This window comes from Ailuropoda melanoleuca, chromosome 10 (genome assembly GCF_002007445.2).
Source record: "Ailuropoda melanoleuca isolate Jingjing chromosome 10, ASM200744v2, whole genome shotgun sequence".
In the NCBI taxonomy this organism is placed as follows: Eukaryota; Metazoa; Chordata; class Mammalia; order Carnivora; family Ursidae; genus Ailuropoda; species Ailuropoda melanoleuca.
The window spans coordinates 13,672,707-13,695,859 of NC_048227.1; the positions used below are offsets into that span (position 1 = coordinate 13,672,707).

The following is a 23,153-nucleotide window of genomic DNA, read 5'->3' on the forward strand; positions in this document are numbered from 1 at the left end:
TTCTAACTAAAATGCAAAATCCAGAGACAATAATAGATTGATGTATTTGACTACATTAAAATCTTTTAAACCTTGCATGGTGATATAATATCATAAACACAAAGACATCTGACAACCAAGGAGAAAATATTTGTAACATATGCCACAAGAGATAATTTTCCTGTTGTATAAAAGACACTTAAAAATTGAGGAACAAAGGACTAAAAATCTGATAGAAAAATAGGAAAAAGACACAAGCAAATAAGTTGTCCCCTACACACACACCTATGTGTGTGTGTGTGTGTGTGTGTGTGTGTGTGTGTATATATATATATATATGGCTTCTAAATATATGAAAAAATGTTCAGCTCTCATTCATAATTGGGAAACTCAAAGCAAAATAACACTGAGAAACCATTTTCCTCACCTGTCATATTCGAAAAAATTAAAAAATTTGACAACATACTCTGTTATCAAGGTTCTGAAGAAATAGCCAATCTCCTAGATTGCTGGTAAAAATGCAAATTGGTACCATTTTTTGGAGGGGAGTTTGGCAATACTTAACAAAGCTACAATATGCTTACCTTCAGACCCAGCAAGCCACTTCCAGAAGTCTACTCTGATTTCCAACAATATGAAAACAGTGTGCATTGCAGCATTATTTGCAGTTGCAAAATATTAGAAACTAGTTTAATGCCTGTTCATAGAAGAGTGGTTGAATGAGCAGTGGAGTAGCTTGCAGCTTTACAAAATAACACGGGCAATCTCTATGTACTGATGCAGAGTGATTTTCACATATTGTTCAGTGACAAAGTCAAAGTACAAAAGAAGGTGCATTATATGCTAACTTTTACTTGGACAAATGGTCATTTAAAAATAAATACCTGTGTCTGCTCTTCTGTACAACAGATTCAGGAAGGATAAATGAGAAACCAATGAGATTGGTTCCCGACTGGAGGTGGGTGAGAATGGGATGGATGGAATGTGAAAAGTGGGGCAGATGAAAGGGGAGTGACACTTGCCCCTCGGTGCCCCTTTATATCAAGTTCTGACTCTTAGAACCATGGTGATGTTTCAAATGTCCGAGGAAAAATAATAAATTCAGCTGGAATGTGGTGAAGAAGACCCACAATGGTATGCAAAGAGTGAAAAAAATTAACCTAACTAAACATATTTATTAACTACACTGATAGATGGGAAAGAACAGCACCAATCCTAATAACTTTGGAACAATTGGACAGTTTTGACAAAATTCTAGAAAAAAAGAACCATTGCCAATAATGCATTCTAGTAAATAAGCTTGTTTTTCACATTGGTCTGGATGAAGAATTCTGAAACTACTGTATGTATATACTAGGATTGAACAAGCAAGTATATAAAGTACGGATATTGGGAGCAGGTCTCTTGCTGTTGGAGAAAGGTTATAAATAAGGAAAGAGGTATGGCTAGAATGAATGGATGTTGGATTGCAATGTGAGGGATGAGGATGAATTTATTTTATAAGTATATATAAAAATATAAATATCCATATATAAAGCATATATAAATAGAGATGTAGAAATAAGTCTGTAGGACATGTAGAAAGAAAAACAAATGTGTGTATGGATTGGTGAACATACATGTATTTCCTAGCTCTGAGACAGCCTAGTAGCAATAAAGCCCAGAAACATTGAACACCTCTGACACCCAGATTTTGGATGATCCCAGCAAGGAAAAATAGAGGTTAAGCCTGGAAAACCTTGTGGTGTCTGAATAAAAGGAAGTTCTTTAAAAAAAGACGGTGTCTTCTCAATAGAACACAGGAGCCACCCTAAGGAGTTCCCATTGTCCAAAGCTGGATCTATTTTAGCAACAGAATAAACAGTGAGAATGTTGGGTTGTCACTCACATACTTTTTTTTTAAATCCGTGAGTCCATACTGACATCAATAAATAAATGGAGAGAGGGGGACTGCTAGTCCTTCAGTAGAAGTCCACTTAGTCAATGTAGAAGGCATGTGGGAAATGAAAATCACCCCTAGGCTGTCATGCCAGTAATACTTGCTGAAGTTCAGAACTAGCAATGAATGCTAAAATTAGTGATCAAAAGTAAGATATTTCCGTGGTTTCCAAGTATCTCCCTTTATCAAGGAAAAATAGTCACTCTGCAGTTGAGAAACCCAGAAGACCCTGTCTTAACCAAATGTTCAAGGTTATCATCACCTGTAATGAGAGACCATGCACCCCTCATCTGATACCCCAGGAAGGGCACAGCATCACCGCTGTGGTTTTTCTTGCTAGAAATGTACAACTCTAACTTCAGTCTTAATCATGAGAGAACATCAGACAAACCCAAATTGAGCAACGTTCCACAAAATAATTGCCTAGTACTCTTCAAAAGCACCTAGGTCATTAAAAACAAGGGAAGACTGAGGACCTGTCCAGATAGGAGGAGATTAAGTAAGGACACATGACAACAGAATGCAGTGTGGGATCCTGGAAGAGAAAACCTGTTGGAAAAGCGTCAAAATTTCTATGAGGTCTCTAGATTAGTTAATAGGATTGGACCAACGTGAATTCCCTGGATTTGGTAATTGTACTAGGATTATATAAGATACTGACTTTAGGATAAGCTGGGTGCCAGGTATACTGGAACTTGCTGTACTGTATTTGCACTTTTTTGTAAGTCTAAAATGACTTTGACATGAAAAGGATTTTTTAAAAATGTTTTAAGAGGGCTAGTTGGCTGGAATTATTGGTGGAGAGGTCAAGGGAAGGGATGAGGGAGGCGGAAGTGATACTCAAGTCCCTGGCTAACGTATGGGTAGATAGTGGTGCCATTGCTGAGATTGGAGACGAAGGTTTTGGGAGAGGATGATGGGAGTTCCGTTTGGGGCATTGTGAGTTCGGGGTGAGGGATGGGCCTTGGAAAGCCCCACAGTGATGTCCTCTAGGCAGCCGAACATTCCAACCAGGTGCCGAGGACAGAGTGGCAGAGTCAGATGGGGCTTCGGGGTGTGTGTTGAGGGAGAGAACAGTGATCCTAGGACAGACCTTAGTGTGGCTCCAGCTTTAATGGTGCTGCCCCGAGGTCGAGCAAGCTAGACCACACTGCGTGTTAGATACAGTTACAAACGTGGGCGAGAGGATTCTCCATGGAGCATGGAGAGGAAGCCAGATGAGAGTGGATGCAGGGGAGAAAGGGAGGTGAGGAGGTGCAGACATGGTGGAGAGAACTCTCTGGAAGCTTGACTTTGAGGGACGGTGAGACCAGGTGGGGAGGCAGAGAAGGGTCTGAGTTGGAAGCACACTTAGGGCGGAGTGAAGGGGAGTGGAGACTAAACAGAAAGGAGCTACTTACATTTCTAAAACATTAGAGGGAAGTCTGAAGAACCCTGAGGATTAATGCTCAGAAAGTTGACTTTCTACCATGTTCGTTTAAGCATCACTGTACCAGCGCTGAATTTCCCCCAAGTCAAATTATGGTAAATAGGAGTAGAAATTTAGACTTTGTTTCTTTTTTCAGAGAGAAATCTCTGAATTCATCTCAAACAGAGATCGACTGACCTGCCAGCCTGGGTTTACCGTCCTGAGAACCACAATTTCTAGCTTACCTCACACAGCTTGCAATGCCGAAGGCCCTAAATTCCAGGGAAGAACGTTCTTCCAGGGAATCTCAGGGAAGTGCTCTCTCTGACTGAGGAGGCTGTGGCAATCGATGAATGATTGGTGTCAAATGAAGAATGCACAAATGGGGTACTAGCTGCTGGCAGGAAAGGCACTGGATGCCTTGGCTGGAGCCATGTTGTGGCTGTGGGGTGAGTCCAGGCTGGACACAGCCTGACACAAGCTTCAGGATACACTTGTGGGCTCAGGTGGGACGGTGAAGATGGGCAGCATGACAGGAACCAATCTAATTGGAGAGGTCCACAAAATGAGGAGGGAGATGCCACTGGGCCAGCAGTTTCGGCTTCTAGAATCAAGAGAAGAAAATCTAGTCTTTCTAGTGGGAAGAGAAAAAGAGGAAATACCCTGACTTTCATAGGGTCACCATCATTGGATAATTACATTACTTGAATGAGCAGACCCAGAACAAGGCTGGGAGTGTGTAAAATGGCTCCTCAGTGACATTGGAGTCCCGGAACTGCCTCTCAGAGGTCGGCGCCATTTCAGACGATCTTCACGTTTACGCGTACGTGTGGACACCAACGCCGGGCTCACATCTAACTCCTTTGCTGAGGCTCTGAGTTCCTGACTGGTCGAGGCTGATCAAGGCTGGCTTCGCGCCGGTGGCATGCCTGGGATTCATCAGGGAACATTCCAGGAGCAGAAAACAGGCAGAGCTCGTCTCCCCTTCGCTGCAGAAGTGTGAAGAAAGGACGATGACTCCAAGATGAGAGGCCATGAGAGCTCAGGACCAGGGGACATCAGTGGACCACAGGGGTGGCTTTGGAGATGCAAAGTAGGGTCCCAAGATCCCCACCCAAGGATCCAGTTCCTCCAGGAATTGGTTCCACTCCAGGCAAGGGCACGTAAGATCTGGACCAAACCAGGGAAATGAAGTTGAGGGTGGGGAAGAAAAGGGCAGGAGCATAGCGGGGGCCAGACCCAGGCTTCCCTGGATCAGGGGTCCAACTCCAAGTTACCCACAGACCCAGCCCAAGAGAACCCAATGGGCCAGGCAGCCCCCTGTCAGTACTCAGCTGCCCAGCAGTGTTGTTGAAGCACTGGAGGCAGCAGCCCTTGGACAAATGGCTCTGGCAGAGAGCAGGAAGCCTGGAGTGGCTGAGTGCCGGGGAGGGGCTGGGGCCAGGAAATGCTGGCCACATGAGGCCACATGGGAGCCCCATCGGGAAGAAAAGAAGAAGTCTGGTGAATGAGAGACAAGGCCCCGTTCTCTACTGGGGCATGAGGTCAGGAGAAATAGGAATAACAAATATACAGGGCTTACTATGCTGCCATGTCCTCTTCTCACTGATGTATCGAATTCCATAACTACCCTGGGAAGTAAATTGTAAAATTATCCCTAATTTGAAAACGAGGAAACAGAGTCCCATAGGGCTTAAGCAACTGGCCCAGGGTCATCAAACTATTAAGTGGCAGAGCTTGGGTTTCTTAAACAGGCTCCAGAGTCCGAGTCTTTAACTGTATAATAGACAGCCTCTTTGATGACGCAGCACGAGGCCAGGAACACTGTTGGCAAAAATGAGAAGGTGAGACAGATTTAATTAAGATCTTGCTTAAAAGGGAGCCAAGTGGTTGCCAGCTTTTCCATGCTACAATCCTACCTTCCTATTTCACATGTGGAGACAAGAAAGAAATGTATCTCTTTCTTGAAAAATAGAATCTTCGCTCCTCTAACCAGTTTAGCAGTCAGGGTGAGCTTTGGAGGCATGCTTAGGAATTTGCTCCTGATCTCTGGGGATTGGAGTGGGCTATACTGCTCACCACCCCATCTCCCGCTTGACTCTTCTGGCCCTCATCCTGGTGCTGCCCACACTCCTAGGGCCCTTCTCCGAGAGGCTCCCAGCTCTCTCCACAGAGCTATGTGGGCCAGACCCTGCCACCTCCCCCTATCTCCACTGACAGTGTCCTGAATCCATCCACTCCTCAGCTGTCTGTGCAGGAAAATCAACCCAAGGTTTTGTGCCATAAATATTTTTCCCCATTCATTCTCAGTAGCAGTGCATTTTCTGGAAATATAATGCTTTTATCCAGCATGATGAGTCATAATGGTGGAAGGGAGAAGACTGAGGAGGGAGGCCCTTGGAACCATCTAATCCCCTAGGAACTGGCTCTCTCTGCGAAAAACATACCTGATTCCATAGCCTACCTTCTAAGCTTCCAGATATATTGTTAAATCAACTTTATTGAACAACAATAAACAGCATCTATTTATGAGTTTTGACAGGATACATGCCTGCAGATCTCCCTCCCCAATCAAAATATACATTTCCATTTCCGCCAAAGATTCCTCCTGCCCCAGGCAGCCCCTTTCTTCACCCCCAGCTCCCAGGCAGCCACCATGTGTCCACTTTGACATACAGTTGGAGACATTTTTCCCTGTATTGTTTGGGATCAGGAATGCTCTGGACAGTGACAGAAAAAGTCCATTTGTTTTTAAGAACATACATATGCATGTGTAATCACCAGAAATCACTCCTTCCGCCAAGCAGCAAACAAATAAATTCACCCCGTAGCAGGTTCGAATCAGTGGAACACCATGTCTCTGTGTCCTGAGTAAAAGCAGGGTAAAGTACATTTTTACTTTTTTTTCATTTAGCAGTGGTTTTCCACCCTGACTAAGCCCGATTCTGAAGTGATAAGAAGGACCCTTAATATGAAAGCAATTGCAAGCCATGTTTTTATTGACGATTCAATGAATTTTGCTGTGTCCCAGAGTCATTCACAATCATTTGGCTGGTTTTTGTTTATTTGGCTCTAACCTGCATATTTTAGTTTTCCCCCAAGGCTGTTAAATGTGGGCTAATAGTTGTGTGTGCCTCTTAGATCATCTCAAATAGAAAAATTCTTCTTTCCTGCTAAATGAGAATTAATTGTATTTGAGCTCAGAGCTCTTTTTCCTAATGCATTAGGGTTGTGGATAATGACATTCATTTCTCCTCTTGGGCCCAGCAGCCAAACCTAGAATAATCCCATTCAATTCAAAAGACATTTATAGAGTATTTGCTTTTTTCAAGATACTTTCTTACTCCTTATGCTGTATAAAAATGAGGAGGATGCTACTGTCCTAAAACAATAGCAGTGACAACAACAACAAAAAACCTATAGCAAGGAAGTCACAGAATACACAAGTATTTAAGTTGAAAGAGATCCCATCTGGGTGGGGGCTTTGTGTAACCATGGGAAATAAGGTAGGAGTAGGGTGGGGATATATTCTGCACAGGGAAGACTGCTGGCTGTTTTTGAGAGACCTCAAGTCATCTGTCAGTTAAATCTGGGGACCGATAGTAGATCATGATTAAGAAAAAAAAAGTTTATTCTTAAATCAGGGGGTATTGGAGCAATTGAAGGTTAAAGCAGGGAATGATACGATTTGAACCTGCAGGATTGGGAAGGATAGATGGAAAGTGGGAAGGCCTGGAGGTGGGAGGACCCGTTACAAAGCTCCTGTAGCCATTCACCTGGGAGATGAGGAGGAAATATATAAGAGAGGCATATGGAAGCAGGAACTGGAAGACTTGTAGCTTTGTGGATGAGGGGGAGAGAGGCGGGGAGGTGACCCAAGCTTGCAAAGCTAGAGCCTGGGAAGAGATCAGGAGTATGGGTGTATAAAGGAACTGGCTGTCTGTTGGCCATAACTGGAGAAGTGAGAGTCAACAAGTTTCAGGCAGTTATCAGCTCAGAGGAGGAAGCTTCCCCTATTGACTCTTCAGTGAAGCACGTGATGTGTGAACCCATGCTTCTCCTGCTATTAAGGGATTGCCTAGGCAGCACTGTATCGAGGTGACAAATCCCACAGACAGTGGCTTGGCCATCATTTTGTGAGTGAGCATATGGAGAGAAGGTGAGGAGACAGCTACCAACAATGCAGCAGACTAAATACTTTGCAGGGTCTTTCCTCTACTGCACAACTAGATTCTAGATCAGCGACAACAATACTGTTTTAAACCCTGTCTTGATGCATAAGAAGCAGTCATAATGAATCAGCCCAAGACATTTTCAGATAAACAGAATCCGGGAGGGTTTACCATGACAGATAATCACCAAGGGAACTTCTAGTGAATATACTTAAAGAAGAAGGAAAATAACCCTAGAAGAATGAACCATATAAGTAAACTCAAAGACACATTTCTTACATAATGAGAATAATGTCTAATTTGGAGCAGGGAAATACAGCCAAAGGCCGAACAGTGAGAAAGAAGTGACCAGATTTAGTGTCCTAATGTCCTTGAATTTTATTGAGTGAAGTAGACATCAGGGTATCGAATAATCTCCTGAGTTGTTAATTGTTAAATTTCAGGAGTGAACAGTAAAATAATAGAAATGAAATAGAATTTCCAAATCTGTAGAGAACAGTGAAATAGGATAACATTCAAAACAAACAAACAAACCGAATCAAACCAAACCTAGAAGGCAAATAAAGGAGAAAAAGGAAACAGAGAAGGCTGGGCACACAGAAAGCACCAAGAAAGAAAACAGAAATAAGTCCATTTATAGCATTAAGTTCCAAAAAAAAAAAAAAAAAAAGACTACACATTTTGGCTGAAAAGCATAGATTGTCACCCTAAATTTTTTTTAAATCCGGGAGTATTCTGTTTCAAGAGACACATCTCACACATAAGGAGAGAGAAATGTTGGAAGTAAAAGCGTGGAAATGGGTACAGCAGGCAAATTCTAAAGGGCAGAATGCCGGGGTAACTACATAATGTTAAACAAAGTGCCTTCCACACAAAATGGATTATTAAAAATGAAGTGTTTGATTTCAGCACAATAAGAGATTGAACTCACTAGGATGATAGACTCCTTCTTGGCTTGGATGCACCTCTCTCATCTGTCATCTCTCCTCTTTCACTGTGACCACTTGAGTTGAGACCTTCATCAACCCTTCTCCTTCCATCATGTCCCATTGCAGCTCATTGCCCGTTCAGCAACCAGTGTGGTCCTCCTACAAGTCAGGTGGCTCCTCACGAGAAAGGCCCCAATTCCTGAGCGTGATGTGTCCACGTAGCACAGTCTCATCTGCACTGTACCCCACCTCCCCACTTCTGCCCCATCGCAGCTATTAGACTCCACCATAGTGAACAATGCTCAGATCCTCCAAAACACCACATTGCCTCTGGTCTCCAGGCCTTTGGACATGTGCTCCCTCTGTCTGATTTGATCTGTCCTCTCTACTCACTTGGTTGGCTGACCCCATCAAGACTTCACTCAAATGCCTCCTCTTCTTGGAAGCCTTCTCTGACCTCCCTTTTCGGGATTGGGGCCCCTCCTGTTCTGGCTTTAAGAGCACACTTAGTATATTTCATCACATTATTTCACACTTTGCTGTCCTCGCCTCTTTACTTGCCTGCCTCCCTGAGTAAGCTGTGAGTTCCTTGAAGGCAAGTACTTATGATGTCAACAGCATTTATCAAGCACCTACTGTGTGCCAGGCATTCTTCTAAGAGGTAGGGATAGAGCCATGAACATAAAAGATAGACAAAACTTCTGTCTTATGCCTCTCACGTTCTAGTGGATGGAGCCGGACAACAAACCCTATAAATGAGGAGAAGATAGAGTTCTCCTCTATAAGGAGATAATAGGTGCTTGGAGGGATATAAAGCAAGAAAAGGGATAAGGAGTACATGGTGAAGGTGAAATTTTAAGTAAGATGGCAAGAAGACATTTAAGCACAAACTTGGAAGAAGTGAGGGAATATCAGAGAAAGAACATTTAAGAGAGAAGAACAGCCAGTGCAAAGACCCTGAGCAGGAGAAGTGTGGCCTGTTCACAGACCAACAAGGAGGGCAGTGTGGCCAGAGTGCAGCGAGCAAAGGGCCCAGTGGTGAAAGTTGAGCTCAGTCAGCTATACTGGTAGATTGCTTTGGGTCCTGTGGTCCATTGAAAGAATTTGACATTTATTTTGAGTAAAATGGGAAGCGGAGGATGTTGAACAGAGGAATGGTATGACCTGACTCCCAATTTAAATTACCATGATTTTAAATAATAGAATAGAATATTTTAATATAGTGTATTTTAAAGGCATTCTGAATGCCATATTGAAAAAAGACCAAGGAGACAAGGGTGGGAGCTGGGAGACAAATTAGAAGGCATTGTACTAATCTAGTCGAGACGAAGGTGGCTTGGATTCAGGAGGTAACAGTGGAGGTGAAATCTGAATATAGCTTGCTAATGGGTTGAATACAGCAGGTCAGAGGAAGAGGCAAGTAAAGGATGAAGCCAAAGTGTTTGGCTGAAGCAACTGGAAGGATGGAGTTGTCATTACCAAGATGGAACCAATGTTGGATGAGTGTGGAGGGGAGAGTAGGGTCCACAGGGGAGGAGGAATTCCGTTTGGATCATATAAATCTGAAATGCTTAGTAGACCTCCAAGTGGTATGTCCCACAGTGAGTTGGCTATACAAATCTGGAATTGAGGATCAAGTTTGGTTTGGAGATAGAAACTTGGCACAATTAGCCAAGTTAGCATAGAGATACTACTGAAAGCCCCCAGAATGGCAAGCTCTCCAGGAGAGTGGGTGTAGAGAGAAGAGGTGGTTTCACCTGCACCCTGCCAAGCATTCTGGCCCACAATCGTTGCCCCTTATAAAGACTAAGAAAGAACTATTGAATTTGCTGATTAATGGATCCCGTTGACCTTCAAGAGAGCAATGTCAGTGAAGAGTGGTGGTAAAAGCCAAACTACAACGCAATAAGGTTAAAGAGAGGGTGGAAAACCAAGGACAAAACAAAGAGGTAATGAGAGCTGTGGCTGGAGATTTCTGGGCATAAAGATCTGCTATGTTTGTAGCTTGAACGAAATTAAGGAGAGGGAGAAATAATGACTTAAGGTACCTATGGAGTGAGGAGGACACAGAGTTGAAAGAAGTGAACAAATGTGAAGGAAGACAGGTTTTGAGGGGTAGGGAAGATAACTTCTCAACAAAGTGGGAGGCAAGATTCCCTAGGGCAGTGAGGGTCCAGGACATCAAGCTAGGGATTAGGATGAAGGGCACATTTAAAAAAATCTAGACCCTGGTGGGGGTGGTTAGGGTGTTGGCTGTCAGAGTCACAGGAGGCGAATGAGAAGATGAGAGACTTTGGGTGAGGTCCAGGCACCATTAGAATATGGGTCTGCAGTGGGTATGGGCAGTTGGCACCTGGCCCTGAGCCTGGGGAAGCAGGAACCAAGGGAACTTGTAGAACGTGCACCACGAGGTACCAGGGTGGCAGCCCGTGGTTTGCAGAAATGTCTTAAAGATACGGCTGCTTGCCCTACCAATGGACATGAAAAGGAAATTACGAAAACAATACCATTTACAGTAGAATCAAAAAAGATAAAATACTTGGGAATAAATTTAACCGAAGAAGTATACACCGAAAGACTCAGACACTGAAAACTACAAAACATTGTTGAAACAAATGAAAGACCTAAATAAAAAAATACATCATGTGTTCCTTGATCAGAAGACTTACTGCTGTCACGGCAGTCCTCCCTGAGTTGATCTCCAGATTCCGTGTAGTACCTATCAAAATTCCAACTGCCTTTTTTTGCAGAAATGGAAAAAGTAATCCTAAAATTCATATGAAAATGCGAGAGATCCAGAGTAGCCAGAATGACGTTGAAAAAGAACAAAGTTAAAAGACTCACATTTCCAAATCTTAAACTTACTACAGAGTTGGACCAACCAAGATATTGTAGTGCTCTCAGAAGGTTAGGCACATGGGTCGATGGAACAGAATTCTGATTCCAGAAATAAATCATTTATAGTCAATTAATTTTTAACAAGGATGAGAAGACAATTCAATAGGGAAAAAGGCTTTTCAACAATCTTGCAACAACAAATAACCACATGAAAAAGAAGGAATTTAGACCCACACCTTACATCATATATAAAAATTAACTCAAAATGGATCAAAGATCTAAATTTAAGAGCTCAAACTATAAAATTCTTAGAAGACATAAGGGTAAATCTTCATGACCTTGGATTTGGCAGTGTTTTCTTAGGTAGGACATCAAAAGCATAAGTAATCAAAGAAAAAAATTGGTAAGTTGAACTTCATCAAAATTTTAAAAATTTGTGCTTCAAAGGATACTCTCAAGAAAGTGGAAAAAAGAAAACAAAACAAAATAAAACAAAAAAAAAGTGGAAGGGGGCACCTGGGTGGCTCAGTCATTAAGCGTCTGCCTTCGGCTCAGGGCGTGATCCCAGATAAGCGGCTGCCTTCGACTCAGGGCGTGATCCTGGCATTCTGGGATTGAGCCCCACATCAGGCTCCTCCGCTGGGAGCCTGCTTCTTCCTCTCCCACTCCCCCTGCTTGTGTTCCCTCTCTATCTGGCTGTCTCTCTCCCTGTCGAATAAATAAATAAAATCTTTTTTTAAAAAAAAAAGTGGAAGAACAACCCACAGAATGGGAGAAAATATCTCCATTCATGCATATATCTGAAAAAGGTCTAGCATCCAGAATATTTAAAGAACTCTTACAACTCAACAATAAAAAGACAATTTGCCCAACTGAAAATTGGGCAAAGGTCTGAACTGACATTTCTCCAAAGATCTACAGGTGGCCAATAAGCACATAAAAAGATGCTCAACGTCATTAGTTATGAAGGAAATGCAAATCAAAACCGCAATGAGATACCACTTTGCACCCAGTCAATGGCTAGAATTTTTCTAAAAAGAAAGGAGAAAAGGAAAACACAATAACAAGAGTTTACGGGGATGTGGATGAACTGGAACCCTGGCTCATTGCTGGTGGGCCTGTAAACTGTGCAGCTGCTTTGAAACCATTTGGCAAGTCCTCAAGTTAAGCGCAGATATACCGTATGACCCAACAATGAGCAATTCTACTTCTAGACACAGCGTTGAGAAGATTGAAAACATATGTCACACAAAAGCTTATACGTGAATGTTCATAGCAGCATAATTCATAATAGCCAAAAAGTGGAAAAACCCAAATACCCATCACTTAGTCAGTAGATGCCCAGAATGATCCAGAGGAAATGAGATACTCCCACACCTCCTTGGAGTGAGACACCAGATTATGTTGCACCAAAGACTTGAGAAGGGGTACAAGGGGCGGGGGATGGAGGAAGAGTTACAGAAGACACTGTGGGGTGGAAAGAATTGCACTGAAGTCTAGGAGAGTTGACGCCAGAATGTTCTAGAAGAAGGCCAATAAAGGAATCAGCTGGAGCAAAGCCTTGAAGGCAGGAAAGCCTGTTGGACGTGCAGAGGTCCTTAAGGAAGGGATACCGGGGATGGGGAGCTGGGGAGGTGAACTAGACAGTGGTCCAAAGACATCACAAAGACTCACGATCCAGGACTGGCACAAGAAGGGGGATGTGGTTGGCATGAGGTCCGAGCACACACCACCCTCCTGCCTTGTGGGGGAGAAGCAGTGTGACATCTGTTGGTGTAGCTTTGCCCCACTATCCTTTCAGACGACAGTGCCTTTCCCCTGACCCTGGCCCCTTGGCCCGGCCAGGAGAAACTATGCGTGTGTTTTTGGCTTGAGAAAGCACCTCCCCCAGAAAAAGGAAATCCTGTAGGGCCTCCCCACCCTCCCTGCCCACCCCGATGCCTGCACAGCTTGGGGCTGGTGCTTGGCTGTGCAGGTCCTAGAAAGCTGGGGTCTCATCCTATGCTCACAGACTTCAAAAAGGAGAGCCTCTAACTCCCAGTGGCATTTAGCTTCACTCTTTAAACATCTGGGTCACAGATATGCTCAGTTAATTAATGTTCTTAGCGCTGTTCATTTGCCTGCTGGATAATAGATTGATTCATAATTTCAATAAGCAGCTGTGTCTATCTTTCCCCTGAACATAAAGGCAGCTTGCTGTCATTCATCACTTTGCATTTGGTGAATTTGAGGATATTCACAGAGACGTTGCTTAGGGAGGGGCGAGGAGGGCTTTTGATTTTCTTATCATTTTGCCTCTGACAATCACTCTGATTTGGAACTAATTTGGGTTTAAAGCGCGTGTTAACCGCATCTCTCTCAAGGGCACTTAATGAACTCCCTGTCACTTGCTTCAGAGGGGAGCAGGTGGGCTCCCCTTTGGGGATCAGAGCAGAGGGTTTCTGAATGGTTTTCATCTGCACTGAGAACTCTCTAGAAAATCTTATCCCCTGGAGAAGAGGCACTGACAGACCAGAACTACCTTCTGGCTTCGTTCCCGGCCGCAAATGCCCAGGCTCTCAGAAGCCCAGGATCCTATAGGAGGAGTCCCCTCTGTGACTCAGCGGCTGGGCCAGGGCAGCCAACCATGTGGGTCTCTAGGGCCAAGGAGAGAGGCCAGGACCCAACCAGGTGACCAGATGTCTTCACACCTCAGTTTCTTCATCTTTAAAACAGGGAGAGTAATAGAAACTTATCTCACGGAGTTGTTGTAAAATTCACATTCGCTATTCTCTGTACAATGCTTAGAAATAATGCGAAGTGTGTCTTTAATCCATGCAAGCTGGTAATTTTATTTTTTTAATTTATTCAGCACCAGCTGTTTATTAATAACCATCCCTCCTACCCCCGCCACCTCATCGGATGTGAGAGCAAAAATGAGACATGTACTTGCCTGTCTCATTGCCTTCACCAGCCCGCCCTGGCATTATCTGTGGGAACACAGCCACGTCCTCATAGTCTCAGAACCCATTTCCCAGGCTGGTTGCACAGAGAATTCTTCAAAACAAGCTTGTGGAGCTTAAATGAATGGACATAGCTGCTTCTTTTAAATGATGTCATTCACCACATTTACAATGTGCTCATCCACAAACAGGTTGTGAGCACTGGGTCTGTGATTTTCTCCTAGCAGGGAAGGCAATTAATTAGACACAGCCCCTGCCCCTAAAAGCATGAAAGATGGATGAATGCATTTGCTCAAAGGTTGGAATACAGAATTTTAAACAACATAGGCGGGCATGGGTCCCGCTGTGGGAAGGGTTGGTAGACAGCACCGTCTTCGTATCAGTTAGCTCTTGCTGCATAACAACTATCCCCCCAAAACTCACTGGCCTAAAGCAATCCGCATTTGTTGTGCATTATCCAGAGCAACTGGATGGTTCTGTGATCCGGCCCAGGCTCACCCGGTTTCAGCTGGCCTCATTCATACATCTCCTGGCAGCTGGCAGGTCAGCTGAGGGCTGCCTAATCTAGGACGACCTCATCCACTTGTCTGGTGGTTGGCCGGCTGTTGGTTGGGCTGTCCAGTGCTTACTGCCACGGTGTCGGCAGGACTCTAAGAGCGAGAGGGTGGAAGCATGCAAGGCTAAAGGTCTAGTCCGGGAACTGGCACATCCTTGCTTCCGCTACATTCTGTTGGTCAAAGCAAGTCACCTGTATCCAAGGGATGGAGAAACAGACTTCACTTCTTGAAGGACATTGCTTTGAAAGTCGTATTGCCCAGGGTGTATAGAAGGAAGAGTGAAGGATGCGGCTTTTTAAAAAGATTTTATTTATTTATTTGAGAGAGAGAGGGAGAGAGAGGGAGAAAGTGAACAGGAGTGGGGGGAGGGGCAAATGGAGAGGGAGAGAGAATTTCAAGGAGACTCCATGCTGAGCATGGAGCCTGAGGCAGGGATTGATCCCAAGACCCTGAGATCATGACCTGAGCAGAAACCAAGAGTCGGACACTTGACCGATTGAGCTGCCCTGGTGCCCTTGGTGTGGCTGCAATCTCCCACAGTCCCCCAGCATTTGTTGGTGTGCATGGAGTGGAAAGCAAGTGCCAGGATTGTGGTGCCATTTAGGACGCTTCTGCTTTTTCATCATAAATGACGTTGCGGCAAATATCCTATATACATTAACGCGTGTTCCCGGTTTTGATTGTTACCTTGGGATAGATTTCTAAAAGTGGATTTCTTGGGTCAAAAGAGAAAAAACATTTTAAGACCACAAAGTATATATTTTGAAATCCCCTTTTTGAAAGGTTGTCATAATTTACCCCCACTCCAGCCCATTTTATGCTAACCTTGACAAAATGGGAATAGGGTTTTTTTTTCCAATATGGTATCACCTTGCCGTTTTAGTTTATTTATTTTAACACCTATTAGTTTGAATGCTTTTTAATATATCTGTTTCTTTTTCAGTGACCTGCCTCTTTGTGTACTTTAGAGCAGGGTGGAATTAATTACTTAATCCCAATTTACAAATGAGGTAGAAATACAGACTCAGAAAGGTTAAGTGACTTATTCAGGGTGGCCCAGCCAGCTGGGAGCAGAGCCGAGCTTTAGAACTGCTCTTTCATTTATTCCTGCTCCCTCATGTTGCTGGACAGAAGCCCACAAGTCCAGAAACACTGACTGAGGACATGCTTAGAAAGAAATCAGCCTGGCCCTGGGGACACTGTATCCAGACTCAGCAAGCCGGGGGACCTCCTAAGCAGGGCTCACCAGTGAACAGGGCACGTGGCAGCCGGAACTGTGGCCGTGGTGGGGGGCATGGGTGAGACCTGCAGATCTGAGTCACCCCTCCCCACCCTGTCCTCTGCTGTCTTCCCCAGCTTGCCCGCTACACCAAGGAGGGCTTCCTGCACTTGGGCGCCCTGGGGACCACCACGCTCCTCCCTGACACCCGCTGCCTGGTGGACAACTCCAAGAGTCGGCTGCCCCAGCTCCTCGACTGTGACAAGGTCAAGAGCAGCTTGCACAAGCGCTGGAATTTCATCCAGGTGAGGGCCCCAGGGAAAAGGCCAGCATCCCCAAGTGGGTGAGGCTGCCGCAGGCCACAGGGAGAGCTGCCTTCCCCAGCAAGGCGCCCCCGAGGTCTCCAGCCCTGGGCCAGCCTCATGAACCCGGGGCACGTCCAGGGGGAGTCAGCCGGGGCAGGGGGTGGCATGTGGGACCGTCTCCCAGGTCCCTGCAGCAGCACCAGGCAGGCTGGATCTCGGGAGGGGGTGTGCAGTGATTTCCCTGAAATCCGGTAGGACAGAGAAAGTCAGACCTCAGATCTCCTTGGAAATCCCCCCGCTCGATGCTTGTCGCCTGGTTCAGCCATTCAGAGTGGTGAAGCTGATACATTTTCTGACTTCAGGGTTTCTGGAGGAGGCTCCGATGATCCCTCCCCCTGTGCAAAGAATTTCGGTGGGACTGCTCCCCATGAGAGGCCATGTGCCGGGCACTGCAGTGGTTAAACCTCTTTCCCCGTCTCTCTCTCTGTCCATGTCTCTCGCTCTGCCTTTCTGTCTCTCTCTGTTTCTTTCTCTCGTTCTCTTGTCTGTCTCTGTCTCTTATTCTCTATATCTCTGTCTCCATCTGTCTCTTTCTCTCTCTGTCTCTGTATCTCTCTCTGTGTCTGTGTTTCTGTCCATCTGTCTGTCTTTCTCTCCTCCTCCTACCCAGAATGGAGCCATTATGAACAAGGGCACAGGGCGTTGCCTGGAGGTGGAGAACCGGGGCCTGGCTGGCATTGACCTCATTCTCCGCAGCTGCACAGGACAGAGGTGGACAATTAAGAACTCGATCAAGTAGCGGGGAGCAGCAGGGGCCCCCAGAGCTTGGCCCCCGGGGTGGGGTCTGCCCATCTTCTGGACCAGCCACACTGGCGGAGAGACAGCAGGAAGCCAGCAGGTGCTCAGCGGGCCTCCCGGGGCTTCTCCAGGGCAGCACAGGGGCCCCAGATGGAGATTTGGTGTCCCCCTTTGGTACTCAACTGCCATGAGGCCCATGCTCCCTGGAAGAGCCCCCCACCCCTCCTCTGGAAACCCGGGAGCCGCGTCTTCTGCCGCCTGGATGTGGACCGCGTACCGTGGAGTGAAACCCCCATGTGCTCCACATCCTCTTCCCAGCCACTCTCAGGACTGGGACTGGCAGGGGCCCCTCCTCTTTCTCATCTCTTGCAGCCGCAGCAGCTTCTGAATGCCGCCCCCAGCCCTCAACAGAGTGGGGGGAGGTGCTCAGCTGCATCCCATCTCCCCCTCTTCGGAGGAGGCCCTGAGGCCCTGAGACTCCGTGTCCCTTGACATTGCTTCTGCCCAGATGCCCATTTACAAGGCGGGCTCCACCCCCAACCTTTCCATCAGATGGGCAGCCCTGGACTTTTCTGGACCCTCCCTTAAGATGGCTTGGAAGGAATTAATGCTTCCACGGCCACCCGCCGGGGCACGAGGCTCCCAGGTTTCTGGGCCAGCAACTCTGCCTGTGTCTATAGGGAGCCAGAGACAGGAAGCGGCCGAGCGCATAGGGAGGTCGTGGCTGTGAGGGGGCCCCCGGGGCCAGAGCCAGGCTGGTGCAGCTCTGCCCTCCCGGGGACCAGGGAGCCCTGACTCATGGAGGCTGCCACAGGCGCCTCCTCCTGGAGTGTGAAGACTGAAGCCAGCAGAGCAGAGGGGGGTCTGGACCCTGGAGGATGCTCTCTGTTCCCCTCATTTCCCCCCGTGCTCTGCCGGCTGACAGGGGAGAAGGCAGTCGATTCCTCTCTGAAGAGTAATAATTTTTTTCGATTGCCCTCTGGTTAGGGTGCACTTATAAATCAGAGTTAATATATGAACGCGTGTGCGTGCCTGTGTGGCGTGCGTGACAGCGTGTGCGTGCGTGCATGAGTGTGTCTGGGCGTGTGCGTAGGAGTGTGTGATAGAGCAGATGTCAGCGTGTGGCCTTGGGCTTGTCGCTTCATTACTCACCTGGGTCAGGACAAGGCTGCTGGACGCTTGGGGGGTTGGCCACGCATCTTTGGCCCGGAGGACGTGGCCCAGCCTTGCCCCACGTGGAGCCCCAGATGGAAGGCTGTCCTTTCTGCCGGTTCCCTCTCTGTCCCTCATGCTGTCCCCGAAGGCCAAGCCCTGCCCAGAACCAAATCCTGTAGACGCCCAGTTTGGGGTTCACAGTGTCTCATTTGGTGACATCCTATTGGTGGTCACTCCCCGCCCCCTTCCTCCCTTGTGAAATAAATACATGTGAGCACTTCCCAGAGCAGCCTTGTTTGCTTCTTGGTTCCTCCAGAACCCGGGGCTCGGGCGGAGTTCCTGGAACACGGCACAGGGCGCCTTCAGTGTGAGGGTTTGGTCTTACTGCAAGCAGCAGCCTTCAGAGCGGAGGCTGAGACAGCCAGACTGCACTTGGGCTCAACTTCCCCCCAAAGCAGGACAGAATTTAGCATTTGGCACTAACTCACTAACCCCCTGGTGGCCCCCAGCGTATGAGGGTCAGGCTGGTGCAGGAAGCTGGAAAGAGGAGGAGGGTTGAGGTGGCCTGGCTGCGTCACCCTGATCCACCCATTCCTGATGCCGTGCAGCCACCGACACCTCTCAAAACCACAGAGCCGGCGGCGGAAGCATCTGCCCCCTTTTCTCGTGGAAATGTGAAATCCATAAAGATGCCAGACTTTCTGCCACAGAAATGGGTATGGTCAGGGGTCCCCTAAGCTAGGACAGCCCTTTTTCCCTTTGAGGAGGCCCAGAAGGTCCATCTTGTTGGCTGTGACACAGACACCCATAGCAATGGACATTCACATTTTTGGGGGGTTCTACAAGAACTGGGGTCCATGAGCATGTTGATGGAAAATGCTACTGTTGGGTAATAAGGAGCTCATCAGACTTTAATATTGGAGTCTCGGGGTCACCGTGAAATGAAAAGAGCGAAGGTCTGCCGGTTCCCAGGGAGGTCAAGGGAAATGCTGGGATAATATTGCAATACAGTGCCTTGCGGGGGGCGGGCATGGTGCCCCGGCTGCACCATTCTCCCTCTGTGTGCGTCCTGAAGGAAGAGTATAAAGAAGACGTCATCCTGTTTTACCACTGGCTGAGGTTTTGACCCCATATCCCGGTGAGGTACTCAGGGAGCCCAGGTGGGATCCTTCATTCAATGGCCTCAAGCTAAAGTAAGCCGCGAGACCTGCTCGGTGCTCGGGTGGGGCGGGAGCCCGCCCTCCAGTGCATCTGGGGCTCCTTTGTACTCCCAGCTGCACCTCTGTAAGTATCCTGGAACTTTCGAGAGAGAAGCACTCGTCTTCGTCTTCCGTGTCCCCTGCAGCAGGACGGGACGTTCGGGTTTGCTTGTGGATGCGTGTTGACGGGGGGCATGGTGGTGGTGCTGGCTCAGGACCATGGGGGGCTCTCTGCGTTCATACGGGCACCTGCTGTCAGTACTCACCTGGGCTACCTCCCAAAGGCTCGGCTACCTGGAGACACCGGCCGGAGCCTGAGGCCAGCAACCCAGGTTGGCACCCTCTTCCCACAGGGTCCCTGTGGGTCTGAAGATGGGAGGAGTGGCGGGCCAGGGGCCAAGGCAGAGAAGAGGAATGAACAAAGGCAAAGGGGGAGGAGAGAAAAGAGAAGCAGAGCCCTGGGGAGCCTTGCATCCCAGTCCTCTGGGGGAATTTGGAAGCTCCAGGGCTCCACGTCTCTGCGCAGTGGCTGTGAGCTCCAAGCGTCGGGCTCCAGGGACATCTCACCCTCCTTCAGCAAAGGGCGGCAGCTGGCACCATCTGTAGCTGGGGATCTCACTCCCCACCGTCGCTGGGGGGCCACTCCAGAGGGGGCTGAGCTCAGACAGCCTCTGCTCCATGCCCTCTCTGTCCCCTCAGTCCCTCACCTGCGCCCCCACTCCCCTGCCTGGTGACTATTTCTTCTCTCATTTCCTCTATTTATATGGCAGAAAACATCACAGATGGTGTTCCTGACACATGTCCAATCCTCATCGCTGATGTCTCTGATGCTGTATGTGTTCTTTCTCGAATGCCTTCTTTATATGCCTATTCTGGTGGCCAGAGAAGGAGAAATAGGGAAGACTGGGAAAGCACAATCTGGGCCAGAAGCCACCATTTTAACCCACTTGGAGCCCTTTGGCTTGGTTTCCTGAAGCCATTTCTCTCCATCTGATATATCTTCCTACTGTTTTCCAGAAGTATCCCAGCTTCCCAAAGGGTGGAAGTCGGGCTCGGGCAGAGCAGACGGCTCCCATGGGCCACCCCATGAGTTGTCCCCGATTTGCATGCTGTTTCTCTCCTCCTGGTTTGCTTGGGACTGCTGCTCTGAGAAAGGCTGAGTGACAGCCCCGCCAACCACCCCCCACCCGTGTGACAGCCCCCCAGGGGATGGGCTCTGGAGGGGCCTGGAGCCTGTGCAGGAAACCAGGAGGCCCAGGCCAGCAGGAAGCAGACAGGTGCCTGGCTTTGGGCTCCCAGTCTCTGGTCATTGCCAGCATCTCGTCATGTTTTTGCTTGATTTTTCTTAAGTTTTTAGTGTAATTCCCGTGTAGTTAACAACGTGTTATGTTCATGTCAGGTGTACAATGTAGTGATTCAACACTTCCGTACATCACCCAGTACTCATCGTGACAAGTGCGTTCCTTAATCCCCAGCGCCTGTTCCCCCGTCCCCCACCGCCCACCACCTCCCCTCCGGGAACCATCTGTTTGTTCTCTATAGTTAAGAGTCTGTTTCTTGGTTTGCCTCTCTCTCTCTTTTTTTCTCCTTTGCTCATTTATTTCTTAAATTCCACATATGAGTGAAATCATATGGTATTTGTCTTTCTCTGACTTATTTTGCTCAGCCTTATACTCTCTAGTTCCATCTGGGTTGTTGCCAATGATGATTACATCTTTTTGATGGCTTAGAAATATTCCATTGTGGGGCACCTGGGTGGCACAGCGGTTAAGCGTCTGCCTTCGGCTCAGGACGTGATCCCGGCGTTATGGGATCGAGCCCCACATCCAGGCTCCTCTGCTAGGAGCCTGCTTCTTCCTCTCCCATTCCCCCTGCTTGTGTTCCCTCTCTTGCTGGCTGTCTCTATCTCTGTCGAATAAATAAATAAAATCTTTAATAAAAAAAAAAAGAAAAGAAATATTCCATTGTATGTATACCATATCTTCGTTGTCCATTCATCCGTGGATGAACACGTGGCTGCTCCCATAGCTTGGCTAGTATAAACAGTGCTGCTCCCAGAAGCCAACCTCCCCTCGCTCCAGATGGACAGGTGGGCTGACAGGTAGTTCATCACCTCCTCATCCGTTGCCCTTCCTCTTGCCCAAATCATGAATCTGAGTCTCTTGGCCACTCCGCTTTCTCACTTATTGGGAACTTGGGCATAGCGATCGGCGGTGGGCCCCAAACTCCAGAGGCCCCATTTCAGTTCAGTTCAACAATCACCTTTGGACACTTATCCTTTGGTTTGCTTTTTAAGACTCCTTGGAAGAGAGGGAGGGAAGGAAGAAGGAGCTAAACTTCATTGAGCAAGTGCATGGTCCGTATCTTAGTCTTTACCTTTTTTTTTTTTAATTTTTTTAAAGATTTTATTTATTTATTTGACAGACAGCCAGCGAGAGAATGAACACAGGGAGGGGGAGTGGGAGAGGAAGAAGCAGGCTCCCAGCGGAGGAGCCTGATGCAGGGCTCGATCCCAGAACGCTGGGATCACACCCTGAGCCGAAGGCAGACGCTCAACAACTGTGCCACCCAGGTGCCCCTTAGTCTTTACCCTTTAAAGCTTATATTTGAAAGAAGAACATAGATACAATATACAGGGTCTCCCCACCCCTGGAGCCTGGACAGTCCCAAAATGGGGTCTACCCCTATCAGCATAAATGGGGATCTTGGTGTATTTACAGAGCTCAGTGTTCTTGCCCCCAAGAGGCTCCAGCTGATAGCTCTGGCAAGTGCGGCTACCAGCTTGATTTTATTGGCTGCCTGTTGCCGTGGGCTCCCAACACTGCGTAAGCACAAAGAGCCAAGCTGAGGACCTAAGAAAGCCAGGCAGGGCTCATTGGTGCCGCTGATGGTGGCAAAACACAGAGACTGTCAGGCCTGGCCCGTTACCATCATCATCCTTAGTAAACAGAGGCTTTCTGATACCCCAGGGTCAAAATATCATCTCATTTACTCTTTCATTGGATGCCCACCTACATCACTTGGTATCTGCTTCATACCCTCTACAGACAGCCTGTCCTAGGGCAGAAAACTCCTTCTGCTGGTGAGCCAAGGAGAAGCCAAATCTCTGTAACCTCTTCCCACCGCCCACCGTCTGCAGCTCCGAAAATAAGATTAACTGCGCGTTACAACCCACAGTGTGCCTTTAAGTTTTAACATGCGGGTTATAACAGACAGAAAAACAACCATTGGCATCCATGTGGTCAGTGGACAGAAAATTCCCTTCTGCCACCCGGCGAAATGGTTAACTTTCTTGGCTAGGGAAGCCGCAGGATGTCACATATTGTGAAAAAAGGTGTATCTGCTGTTCCTTAGGAAAATCCATAGACGGAATCCTTCTGAGAAAAAACACAATCCTCACAGCCCCTCAGGGTTGACCTCATTTATCTTTCATTGTCGTGTTTCTCGAATGTGTATAAACATAAAACGGCTTTGGCTCCTAGACCCGTTACTGCTTTAAAATAAAAATAAATTTACAAGTCGATACAAACAAATCTACAAAGTCAATAAAACTTAACACTCCCTCAGCCTGATGGCAGCCTCGACTAAGTTGCCCCTGCTTTGAATGTGGTGTTGGCAGACCCGCCCCAGCAAAGGTTTTTCTGTGTCTCGTGGGAACTCGAATCTTCCTCCTCTTTTCCACACTCCAGCTGTTCTTGAAATATGGACTCGCC

General features: G+C 47.3%; 1 protein-coding gene across 4 annotated transcripts in view; it reads left to right on the forward strand.

The window, feature by feature from the left end:
- Positions 1-21,159, forward strand: part of GALNT17 (polypeptide N-acetylgalactosaminyltransferase 17) — a 456,620-nt gene extending 435,461 nt beyond the window's left edge. The window contains exons 10-11 of one of the 4 annotated variants that reach the window (XM_034670023.1): positions 16,121-16,288; positions 16,651-16,878. In XM_034670023.1, the coding sequence (XP_034525914.1) occupies positions 16,121-16,288; positions 16,651-16,674 (192 nt within the window). In that variant the 3' untranslated portion in view covers positions 16,675-16,878. Of the gene's footprint in view, positions 1-16,120; positions 16,289-16,650; positions 16,879-16,958 lie in introns of those variants that run through there. The other 3 variants (XM_034670022.1, XM_034670024.1, XM_002930833.4) reach the window with 3 other exon arrangements.
- Positions 21,160-23,153: the final 1,994 nt, after the last annotated feature.